Source organism: Tachyglossus aculeatus, chromosome 2 (genome assembly GCF_015852505.1).
Source record: "Tachyglossus aculeatus isolate mTacAcu1 chromosome 2, mTacAcu1.pri, whole genome shotgun sequence".
Classification (NCBI taxonomy): domain Eukaryota; kingdom Metazoa; phylum Chordata; class Mammalia; order Monotremata; family Tachyglossidae; genus Tachyglossus; species Tachyglossus aculeatus.
The window spans coordinates 173,410,433-173,423,080 of NC_052067.1; the positions used below are offsets into that span (position 1 = coordinate 173,410,433).

General features: G+C 45.1%; 1 protein-coding gene across 1 annotated transcript in view; it reads right to left on the reverse strand.

Annotated features, from left to right (window-relative positions):
• The window catches only part of PLCZ1 (phospholipase C zeta 1), a 97,859-nt gene that overhangs the window by 40,836 nt on the left and 44,375 nt on the right, over positions 1-12,648 (reverse strand). Inside the window, exon 8 of the mRNA XM_038771419.1 lies at positions 8,193-8,450. Coding sequence (XP_038627347.1) covers positions 8,193-8,450 — 258 coding nt within the window. The remainder of the gene's footprint in view (positions 1-8,192; positions 8,451-12,648) is intronic.

The following is a 12,648-nucleotide window of genomic DNA, read 5'->3' on the forward strand; positions in this document are numbered from 1 at the left end:
AACATTGCCAAGATCCGCCCTTTCCTCTCCATCCAAACCGCTACCCTGCTAATTCAAGCTCTCATCCTATCCCGTCTGGACTACTGCACTAGCCTTCTCTCTGATCTCCCATCCTCGTGTCTCTCTCCACTTCAATCCATACTTCATGCTGCGGCCCGGATTATCTTTGTCCAGAAACGCTCTGGACATATTACTCCCCTCCTCAAAAACCTCCAATGGCTACCGATCAATCTGCGCATCAAGCAGAAACTCCTCACCCTGGGCTTCAAGGCTCTCCATCACCTCGCCCCCTCCTACCTCACCTCCCTTCTCTCCTTCTACTGCCCAGCCCGCACCCTCCGCTCCTCCACCACTAATCTCCTCACTGTACCTCGCTCTCGCCTGTCCCGCCATCGACCCCCGGCCCACGTCATCCCCCGGGCCTGGAATGCCCTCCCTCTGCCCATCCGCCAAGCTAGCTCTCTTCCTCCCTTCAAGGCCCTGCTGAGAGCTCACCTCCTCCAGGAGACCTTCCCAGACTGAGCCCCTTCTTTCCTCTCCCCTCGTCCCCCTCTCCATCCCCCCGTCTTACCTCCTTCCCTTCCCCACAGCACCTGTATATATGTATATATGGTTGTACATATTTATTACTCTATTTATTTATTTATTTATTTATTTTACTTGTACATTTCTATCCTACTTATTTTATTTTGTTGGTATGTTTGGTTCTGTTCTCTGTCTCCCCCTTTTAGACTGTGAGCCCACTGTTGGGTAGGGACTGTCTCTATGTGATGCCAATTTGTACTTCCCAAGCGCTTAGTACAGTGCTCTGCACATAGTAAGCGCTCAATAAATACGATTGATTGATTGATTGATATATGCCAGGCACTGTACTTAGCGCTAGGGTGGATACAAGCAAATCAGGTTGGGCACAGTCCCTGTCCCACATGGGGCTCACAGTCTCAATTCCCATTTTACAGATGAGGAACTGAAGCCCAGAGAGTGAAGTGACTTGCCCAAGGTCTCCCAGCAGACAAGTGGCTGAAGCAGGAGTAGAACCCATTCCCTTCTGACTCCCAGGCATGGGCTCTAAACACTATGACATACTGCTTCTTTTATCTATCCCGGCATTTAAAACAGAGCTATTATATTGTACTCTTCTATGCACTTAGTACAATGCTTTGCACACAGTAAATGCTCAATAAATGTGATTGAATGAATGAATCCTTAGCACATAGTAAGTGCTTAACAAATACTGTAGTTATTATTATCATTGTTGTTATTATTATTATTAAAGGTAGCCCATTTTGGGCTGGTTTGAAGGTAGCCCCGGGTGATGGTGAAGGGTAGCCCATTTTGGGTGACTTTGAAAGTTAGCTCAAAGATATAGCCAACCTTCTCTAGACTGTAAGTTCATTGTGGGCAGGGAATGTGTCTGTTGATTGTTGTATTGTACTCTCCCAAGTGCTTAGTGCAATGCTCTGCACACCTTAAGCGCTAAGCGCTCAATAAATACGATTGATGATGATGATGATGATTGCATGAATGAATGAACCCGGGTCTCCTTCCCTGTTTTACCAGGTGCAAGAAGTTGAATACCAGGCTGAGTAGGGAAGCAGTATGACTTTGGCGAGAGCCCGGGCTTTGGAGTCAGAGGACTTGAATTCTAATCCAGGCTCTGCCACTTGTTTGCTGTGTGGCCTTGAGCAATCCACTTAACTTCTCTGTGCTTCAGTTGTCTCATCTGTTAAATGGAGGTGAAGACTGTGAGCCCCATATGGGACAACCTGATTACCTTGTATCTACCTCAGCGCTTACAGTAGAGCTTGACACAGAGTAAGCGCTGAACTAATACCATTATTATTATTATTATTAGAGTGCCCACTGCTAATTAGCCCCAGAATAGCTTTTCTCTGAGAGTTACCCATTGAGGATTCTTTGAGCCCTCAACTTAATAAGCCTGCTTCTATTACCCAAAGCCATCGAGTCTGTGAATCCATTTGCAACCCTCCGATCCATGATGTCACGAGTTATCCGGAGGAGGCTGGTTCAGCCCCGCAACATAAATTTGGTGTCAGAAGTGGGATTGGAGGCAACTGGAATGGATTTCCTGAACCTTTTCCTGAAGGACCAGGGGTGGAACTCTCCTAGGTGGGGTGCCAACTGGGTCAGCCGACATCGGAAGCAGGTGGCTCAGTGGAAAGAGCACGGGCTTGGGAATCAGAGGTCATGAGTTCGAATCCCAGCTCCGCCAATTGTCAGCTGTGTGACTTTGGGCAAGTTACCTAACTTCTCTGTGCCTCAGTTGCCTCATCTGTAAAATGGGGATTAAGACTGTGAGCCCCACGTGGGACAACCCGATCACCTTATATCCTCCCATGCTTAGTACAGTGCTTGGCACATAGTAAGCACTTAACAAATGTCATTGTTATTATTATTATTGGAATGATTCTCAGCTGGCTTGGTGGAAGCGTTCACAATCTGGTGGACAGCAGCCTTGAGAAGAAGAGGAACAATAATAATAATAATAATAGTATATATTAAGCACTTACTTTGTGCAATGCACTGTTCTAAGCACTGGGGAGGTTACAAGGTGATCAGGTGGTCCCAAGGGGGCCTCATAGTCTTAATCCCCATTTTACAGATGAGGGAACTGAGGCCCAGAGAAGTGAAGTGACTTGCCCAAAGTCACACAGCAGACAACTGGCAGAGCCGGGGAAGGGGAAAACCTTGCTGGCCACGTAGTTGTATTCCTCCAGAGTGGAAACAGTTGGTGGGAGCTAGATGCTTAGCCAAACGTGACTAATAATAATAATAATAATGGCATTTATTAAGCGCTTACTATGTGCAAAGCACTGTTCTAAGCACAGGGGAGGTTACAAGGCAATCAGGTTGTGCCTTGGGGGACTCACAGTCTTAATCCCCATTTTACAGTTAAGATAACTGATTCCCAGAGAAGTGAAGTGACTTGCCCAAAGTCACACAGCTGACAATTGGCCAAGCCGGGATTTGAACCCATGACCTCTGACACCAAAGCCCGGGCTCTTTTCCACTAAGCCACGCTGCTTCTCTAAGTAACTAAATAAGAGTAGTCCTTCTGAAAGCTAAGTTCATTTGGGGTCATGTGGAATAAATTTTGTATTAACTTTGCCTTTCTGACCCCAGTCTCTCACTCTCATCATGCTGATCCTCGAATCCATTCCTATGTGAAGTGTGACTCTGGCGTAGATAATAATAATACCAATAATGATGGTTGCCAACTTGTTCTTCCCAAGCACTTAGTACGGTGCTCTGCACACGGTAAGTGCTCAATAAATACGATTGAATGAATGAATGAATGATGGTAGAGAAGCAGCATGGCTCAGTGGAAAGAGCACGGGCTTTGGAGTCAGAGGTCATGGGTTCAAATCCCGGCTCCGCCAATTGTCAGCTGTGTGACTTTGGGCAAGTCACTTAACTTCTCTGGGCCTCAGTTACGTCATCTGTAAAAATGGGGATTAACACTGTGAGCCCCCAGTGGGACAACCTGATCACCTTGTATCTCTCCAGCACTTAGAACAGTGCTTCACACATAGTAAGTGCTTAACAAATACTATTATTATTATTATTATTATTATTATTATTGTAAGCATTTAAGTGCCATTTTAAAAAAAGCACTGTTCTAAACACCAGGATAGACACAAGGTAATCGGGTTGGACACAGTCCCTGTCCCACATGGAGCTCACAGTCTTAATCCTCATTGTACAGATGAGGGAACTGAGGCACTGAAAAGAGAAGTGACTTGCTCAAGGTCACACAGCAGACAAGTGATGGAGCCGGGATTAGCTCACGTCCCACGTCCTCCTGATTCCCAGACCTGGGTTCCATCAGCTAGGCCACACTGTTTCTCCTTTTCTTCCCTGATCCTCAATTACAGCTCTTGGTCCCAGAGTGGCAGAGCAGGTGTTCCTCTTTTTTAATTTTTGAATGGTATTTATTAAGTGCTCACTATGTGCCAAGCACTGTTCTAAACACTGGTGCAGATAGAAGTTAATGAGGTCAGGTACAGTCCCTGTCCAACATGAGGCTCACAGTCAAAGTAAGAGGGAGAGCAGGCACCGAATTCCCATTTTCCAGTTGAGGTATCTGTGACACAGAGAAGTTACATGACTCGTCCAAAGTCACACAGCTGGCAACTGGCAGAGTTGGGATTATTCATTCTTTCATGCAATTGTCTTTATTGAGCACTTAGTGTATATAAAACACTGTACTAAGCGCTTAGGAGAGTACAGCATAACAATAAACAGACACATTCCCTGCCCACAGTAAACTTATAGTCTAGAGGGGGAAACAGATATTAATAGAATATCTGTCTACATGTTTTGTTTTGTTGTCTGTCTCCCCCTTCTAGACTGTGAGCCTGTTGTTTAGTAGGGATTGTCTTTATATGTTGCCAACTTGTACTTCCCAAGCGCTTAGTACAGTGCTCTGCACACAGTAAGTGCTCAATAAATATGACTGAATGAATTGAAAGAAATAAATGGCCAATATGGACTGAAGTGCTGTGGGGCTGGGAACGGGAGATGATTAAAGGGAGCAAGTCAGGGTGACGCAGAAGGGAGTGGGAGAAGAGGAAATGAGGGATTAGTCAGGGAAGGCCTCTTGGAGGAGGTGGACCTTTAATAAGGCTTTGAAAAGGTGGAGAGAGTGATTTTCTCCTGGATACGATGAGATTATTAGACTATTATTGTTAATAATAATATTAATGGCATTTTTAAGCACTTACTATGTGCCAGCTACTGTACTAAGTGTTGGGGTGGGTACATGCAAATCACGTTGGACACAGTCCATGCCCCACATGGGACTCACAGTCTCAACCCCCACTTTACAGATGAAGGAACTGAAGCACAGAGAAATGAAGTAACTTCCCTAAGTGATGGTGATGATGATGGCATTTATTAAGTGCTTACTATGTGCAGAGCACTATTCTAAGTGCTGGGGAGGTTACAAGGTGATCAGGTTGTCCCACGGGGGGGCTCACAGTCTTAATCCCCATTTTACAGATGAGGTAACTGAGGCACAGACGAGTTAAGTGACTTGCCCAAAGTCACACAGCTGACAAGTGGCGGTGAGAGGATTTGAACCCATGACCTCTGACTCCAAAGCCTGGGCTCTTTCCTGTATATATACCTGTATATTTCCTGTATATATACCTGTATATATGTATATATGTTTGTACATATTTATTACTCTATTTATTTTACTTGTACATATCGATTCTATTTATTTTATTTTGTTAATATGTTTGGTTTTGTTCTCTGTCTCCCCCTTTTAGACTGTGAGCCCACTGTTGGGTAGGGACTGTCTCTATATGTTGCCAACTTGTACTTCCCAAGCACTTAGTACAGTGCTCTGCACACAGTAAGCACTCAATAAACACGATTGATTAATTGATTGATTTCCACTGAGCCACGCTGCTTCTCACTGGTCACTACGCCATGCTGGGGGATAAAATCTGAGGAGGAAAGGGGAAGGCCTCCTGGAGGAAGTGTGATTTCAGAAGAGCGTTGAAGAAGTGGAGTGGAGTGATCTGTCCCATGTGAAGGGTGAGCTTGTTTGTGGAAGGGGGAAATGTACGAGAAAGGAGTCGGATACAGAAGAGACGAGTAAAAGCCATAGTGAGTAGGTTAGCCTGACAAGAAAATAGACTATGTCCTGGGGTGATGTGCAGAAGAGAGTTGAGAGGGGAAGCTAATTGAGTGCCATAACAATGATATTTAATAATAATAATTACAGTATTTTTTAAGCACTTACTATGTGCCAAGCACTGTTCTAAGCACTGAGGTAGATAGAAGGTGATCAGGTTGTCCCATGTGGGGCTCACAGTCTTCATCCCCATTTCACAGATGAGGTAACTGAGGCTCAAAGAAGTTAAGTGACTTGCCCAAGGTCACACAGCAGACATGTGGCAGAGCCGGGATTAGAACCCATGACCTCTGGCTCCCAAGCCCGGGTTCTTTCCATTGAGCCACGCTGCTTCTCATTTATTAACAGTGATATTTATTAAGGGCTTACTCTGTGTCAGGCACTGTTTTAAGCACTGGGGTAGATTAGATTAGAACCCTGGTCAATCAATCAGTGCTATTTGAGAAGCAGTGTGGCTAAGTGGAAAGAGCCCGGGCTTTGGAGTCAGAGGTCATGGGTTCAAATTCCGGCTCCTCCAACTGTCAGCTGTGTGACTTTGGGCAAGTCACTTCACCTCTCTGGGCCTCAGTTATCTCATCTGTAAAATGGGGATTAAGACTGTGAGCACCCCATGAGACAACCTGATCACCTTGTAACCTCCCCAGCACTTAGAACAGTGCTTTGCACATAGTAAACGCTTAACAAATGCCATCATTATTACTATTATTATTATCATTATTATTATTTATTGTGCACTTATTGTGAGAAGAGTAGTAGGCTAAGCATTTGAGAGAGTACAATACGACAAGGTTGTTAGACACATTCCCTGCCCACAGTGAGCTATAGCCTGGATCTAGAGTCTGTGGTGATTTAAGGTGGGAGAAGTGAGGTGGGTGATAATAATAATAATAATAATAATAATGATGGCATTTGTTAAGCGCTTACTATGTGCAAAGCACTGTTCTAAGTGCTGGGGGGGATACAAGGTGATCAGGTTGTCCCACGTGGGGTTCACAGTCTTCATCCCAAATTACATGTGAGGTAACTGAGGCACAGAAAAGTGAAGTGAATTGCCCAAAGTCACACAGCAGACAGGTGGCAGAGCCGAGATTAGAACCCATGACCTCTGGCTCCCAAGCCCGGGCTCTTTCCACTGAGCCACGCTGCTTCTAATGATGATGTCTTCTAGACTGTAAAAGTTGGTAGTGAGCAGAGAATGTGTCTTATTGCTACGTAGTAATTAATTATGGTATATTTTAAGCATTTACTATGTGCCAGGCACTGTACTAAGCACTGGGGTGGTACAAGAAAATGGCAGTGGACAAAGTCTCTGTCCCATGTGGGGCTCACAGTCTCAAGCCTCATTTTCCAGATGAGGAAATTGAGGCACAGAGAAGTGAAGTCCCTTGCCCAAGGTCACAGAGCAGACAAGTGGCAGAGACAGGATTAGAACCCATGACCTTCTGACTCCCAAGGCCCGTGCTCTATCTGCTACACATGGTACTCTCCCAAGTGTTTAGTACAGTGCTTTGCGTGCAGTGAGTGCTCAATAAACTTATTCATTTAATTCAGTCATATTTACTGAGCCCTTACTGTGTGCAGAGCACTGTACTAAGCACTTGGGAGAGTACAATATAACAATAAACAGATTCTCTGCCCACAACAGGTTTACAGTCTAGAGTTGGGGGGGACAGACATTAATTCAAATAAATAAATTACAGGTATTTACGTAATCAATCAATCGTATTTATTGAGCGCTTACTGTGTGCAGAGCACTGTACTAAGCGCTTGGGAAGTACAAGTTGGCAACATATAGAGACAGTCCCTACCCAACAGTGGGCTCACAGTCTAAAAAGGGGAGACAGAGAACAAAACCAAGCATACTAACGAAATAAAATAAATAGAATAGATATAAGTGCTTAGTACAGTGCTCTGCACACTGTAAGTGCTCAATAAATATGATTGATTGATTGATAAGTGCTGTGGGGCTGCAAATGGGGGAGGACAAGGAGAGCAAATCACTGTGGGATTTGAGGATGGAGGGCATTCCAGGCCAGAGGCAGGATGTTGACAAGGGGTGGGATGGAAATAAAATCATCATCATCATCATCATCAATTGTATTTATTGAGCGCTTACTATGTGCAGAGCACTGTACTAAGCGCTTGGGAAGTACAAATTGGCAACATATAGAGACAGTCCCTACCCAACAGTGGGCTCACAGTCTAAAAGGGGAAACAGAGAACAAAACCAAACATACTAACAAAATAAAATAGAGTAGATATGTAGAAATAAATTAAATAAATAAATAGAGTAAAAAAAATATGTACAAACATATATACATATATACAGGTGCTGTGGGGAAGGGAGGGAGGTAAGATGGGGGGATGGAGAGGGGGACGAGGGGGAGAGGAAGGAAGGGGCTCAGTCTGGGAAGGCCTCCTGGAGGAGGTGAGCCCTCAGCAGGGCCTTGAAGGGAGGAAGAGAGCTAGCTTGGTGGATGGGTAAAATAGAATAAATAAAAGCTTGTGATGCGAGAGGGTTGCTCACCTTGTTTCTTTTAGTGGAGGGATACTTCCTCCTTCCCCAGACTTTCCGGTCCTCCGCCGTCTTCTTGACCAAGCTGTCCCTCAGCAAGGTTTGGCTCTCCTTCTTCTCGGCCTCCTCCTCGTCCTCTGCGTCCTCCTCGTCGTCCTCCACTTCCTCGCACTCCCCGACCTGCCCGTGCCTGTCGGTGCCTCTCCTCAGCGCCGTCTCCCGCAACGTGCCGATCTTCTTGTTCTTCACCAGGATTTTGAACTTCAGGGCCTACGGAGCCGAAGCGGGAGAACTAGGGTCTGGGCTTCCCACTTCCATGGACTAATGGCCTCCACGGCTCCCAGGCGCTTTCGCCTCAAGGACCCCCGTTCCGCCCTCCCGGCCTCCCCGGGAGAAGGGACTCTTGGCGAGGGTGGAAACTGAGGCCCGGAGAAGTGAAGCGACAATAATAATAATGACGGCATTTATGAAGTGCTTAGGATGTGCCAAGCCCTGTTCTAAGCACTGGGGAGGTTACAAGGTGATCAGGTTGTCCCACAAAGGGCTCGCGGTCTTAAGCCCCATTTTCCAGATGAGGTAACTGAGGCCCAGAGAAGTCCCAAACTTGCCCAAAGTCACACAGCTGACCATTGGCAGAGCTGGGATTTGAACCCCAGACCTCTGACTCCAAAGCCTGTGCTTCTTCCACGGAGCCAAGCTGCTTCAGCAGGCTGGGTCTCCTGACTCCGAGGCCTGTGCTCTTTCATTCAGTCGTATTTACTGAGCGCTTACTGCCTGTGCTCTTTCATTCAGTCGTATTTACTGAGCGCTTACTGTGCGCAGAGCACTGTACTAAGTGCTTGGAAAGTACAATTCGGCGACAAAGAGAGACAATCCCTGCCCACAGTGGGTTCACAATCTAAAAGGGGGAAGACAGACATAAAAATAAGTAAATGGGCATCAATAGCATCACTATAAATAGAATTCTAGACATTTAATAATAATAATGGCATTTGTTAAGCGCTTACTATGTGCAGAGCACTGTTCTAAGCGCTGAGGGTGGATACAAGGTGATCAAGTTGTTCAAGTTGTCCCACGTGGGGCTCACAGTCTTAATCCTCATTTTACAGATGAGGTAACTGAGGCTCAGAGAAGTGAAGTGACCTACCCAAGTTCACACAGCAGCAGACATGTGGCGGAGCCGCGATTCGAACCCATGACCTCTGACTCCAAAGCCTGGGCTCTTTCCACTGAGCCATGCTGCTTCTCAACACAGCACATCTCTTACCATTATGTTGCCAACTTGTACTTCCCAAGTGCTTAGTACAGTGCACACAGTAAGCGCTCAATAAATAGGATTGAATGAATGAAAGACAATATGGAGGAGTGGGACGGGAGGGGCAGTCAGTCAGTCATTCGTATTTATTGAGCCATTACTGTGTGCAGAGCACTGTACTAAGCGCTTGGGAGAGTTCACTGCAACAGACACAGTCCCTGCCCATAGTGAGCTTACATTCTGAATGGGGATCAGACATAAATATTAATAAATTAAATTACATATATTTATAAAGGTGGTTTGGGGCTAGGAGTGAGGATGAATAAAGGGGGCAAATCAAGATGGTGCAGAAGGGAGTGGGAGAAAAGGAAAAGAGAGTTTAGTCAGGGAAGCTTTCTTGAAAGAGGAGCAGCGTGGCATAGTAAAAGGAGCCCAGGCTTGGGAGTCAGAGGTCAAGGGTTCTAATTCAGGTTTTGACATGTCAGCTGTGTGACTTTGGGCAAGTCACTTAACTTCTCTGTGCCTCAGTTCCCTCATCTGTAAAATGGGGATTAAGACTATGAGCCCCCATGGGACAACTTGATCCCCTTGTAACCTCCCAAGCTATTAGAACAGTGCTTTGCACATCGTAAGCGCCTAATAAATGCCATTCAAAAGAAAAGTCACTTCTCTGGGCCTCAGTTACCTCATCTGTAAAATGGGGATTAAGACTGTGAGCCAGGACAACCTGATAACCTTATATCTACCCCAGTGCTTAGAACAGTGATTGGTACATAGTAAGCGCATTAAGCGCTTAGTACAGTGCTCTGCACACAGTAAGCACTCAATAAATACGATTGATGAATGAACTCCATAATTATTGTTAGTCCTTATTATTAATAATAATAATAATGATGATGATATTTGTTAAGCACTTACTATGTGCCCAGCCTGGTGGATAGAAGCAAATCAGGTTGGACACAAGCAGCAGAGTTTAAAGAAATGAAAAGCAGCCTGGCCTAGTGAGAAGCAGAGTGGCGTAATGGGAAATAGCCTGGGCCTAGGAGTTAGAGGACCTGAGTTCTAATCACAGCTCCACCACTTGTCTGCTGTGGGACCTTGGACAAGTCACTTCACTTCTCTGGGCCTCAGTTTCCTCATCTGTAAAATGGGGATTAGGACTGGAGGCCCCTCTGGGACAGGGACGATCCAACCCGATTAAACTGGTATCTACCCCAGGGCTTAGTACAGTGCCTGGCACATAGTAACGGCTTAACAAATACCATGAAAAGAAGAACACATGCCTGGGAGTCAGAGGACCTGGGTTCTAATCCCAGTTTGGCCTCTTGCCAGCTGTGGGACCTTGGGCAAATCACTTCTCTGTAACTCAGTTCTCTCTTGTAAAATGGGGATTAAGACTGTGAGCTCTGTGGGGGACAGGGACTGTGTCCAATCTGATTAATTTGTGTCTTATTCCAACACTTAGTACAGTGCCTGGCACACAGTAAGTGCCTAAAAAATTCTATTGGATTGTATTTGCCCAAGTATTTTCATTCATTCATTCAATCTCATTTATTGAGTGCTTACTGTATGCAAAGAATAATAATAATAATAATAATAATGGCATTTATTAAGCGCTTACTATGTGCAAAGCACTGTTCTAGGTGATGGGGAGGTTACAAGGTGATCAGGTTGTCCCTCCGGGGGCTCACAGTCTTAATCCCCATTTTCCAGATGAGATGTACTGAGTGCAATACAGCAATAAAGAGAGACATTCCCTGCCCACATGATGATGAGGATGATGATGGTATTTGTTGAGCACTTACTCTGTGCCAAGCACTGTTCTAAGCGCTGGGGGAGATACAAGGTAATTAGGTTGTCCCACGTGAGGCTCACAGTCTTAATCTCCATTTGACAGATGAGGGAACCGAGGCAGAGAGAAGTTAAGTGACTTGCCCAACATCACACAGCTGACAAGTGGGGGAAATGAGATTAGAACCCACAACCTCTGACTCCCAAGCCCAGGCTCTTTCCACTATTCCACACTGCTCCTCACATCTATTTATTTTATTTTGTTAGTATGTCTGGTTTCGTTCTCTGTCTCCCCCTTTTAGACTGTGAGCCCACTGTTGGGTAGGGACTGTCTCTATATGTTGCCAACTTGTACTTCCCAAGCGCTTAGTACACTGCTCTGCACGCAGTAAGCGCTCAATAAATACGACTGATGATGATGATGATGATCCCTGCCCACAATGAGTTTACACTCTTGAGACTGTACAGTACTAGTACTTTCCCAGGCACTTAATATGGTGCTCCGCAATCAATCGTATTTATTTATTGAGCGCTTACTGTGTGCAGAGCACTGTACTAAGCGCTTAGTATGTCCAGCACGCAGTAAGTACTGAATAAATGTGAATGAATGAATAGTACGATGCCCGGCACGCAGTAAGGGCTTAACAAACTCTGTTGTATTGTATTGTCCCAAATTCATTAATTCAATTGTACTTACTGAGTGCTTATTTTCATTCATTCATTCAATTGCATTCATTGAACGCTTACTTTGGGCAGAGCACTGTACTAAGCGCTTGGGAGAGGACAGTAGAACAATAGACATTTGTACATATCTATTCTATTTATTTTATTTTCTTAATATGTTTGGTTTTGTTCTCTGTCTCCCCCTTCTAGACTGTGAGCCACTGTTGGGTAGGGACTGTCTCTATATGTTGCCAACTTGTACTTCCCAAGCGCTTAGTACAGTGCTCTGCACACAGTAAGTGCTCAATAAATGATTGATTGATTGATTGATAGACACATCCCTTTGTACAGGGTGTGGCACACAGTAATAGTGAAACAAAAGCTATAAAAAACAAAGTGCTCAGTAAATACCACCGATTGATTGAGATACTATTATCTTTAAGTGCTTAGTACAGTGCTCTGCACACAGTAAGCGCTCAATAAATACGATTGATGATGATCTCAGTGGAAAGAGCACGGGCTTTGGAATCAGAGGTCATGGGTTCAAATCCCTACTCCACCAACTGTCAGCTGTGTGACTTTGGGCCAGACACTTAACTTCTCTGTGCCTCAATTACCTCATCTGTAAAATGGGGATGAAGACTGTGAGCCCCCCCGTGGGACATCCTGCCCAGCACTTAGAACAGTGTTTTGCACATAGTGAGCACTTAATAAATGCTATCATAATTATTATTAAAAAAAGAAATGGACAGAACTGCC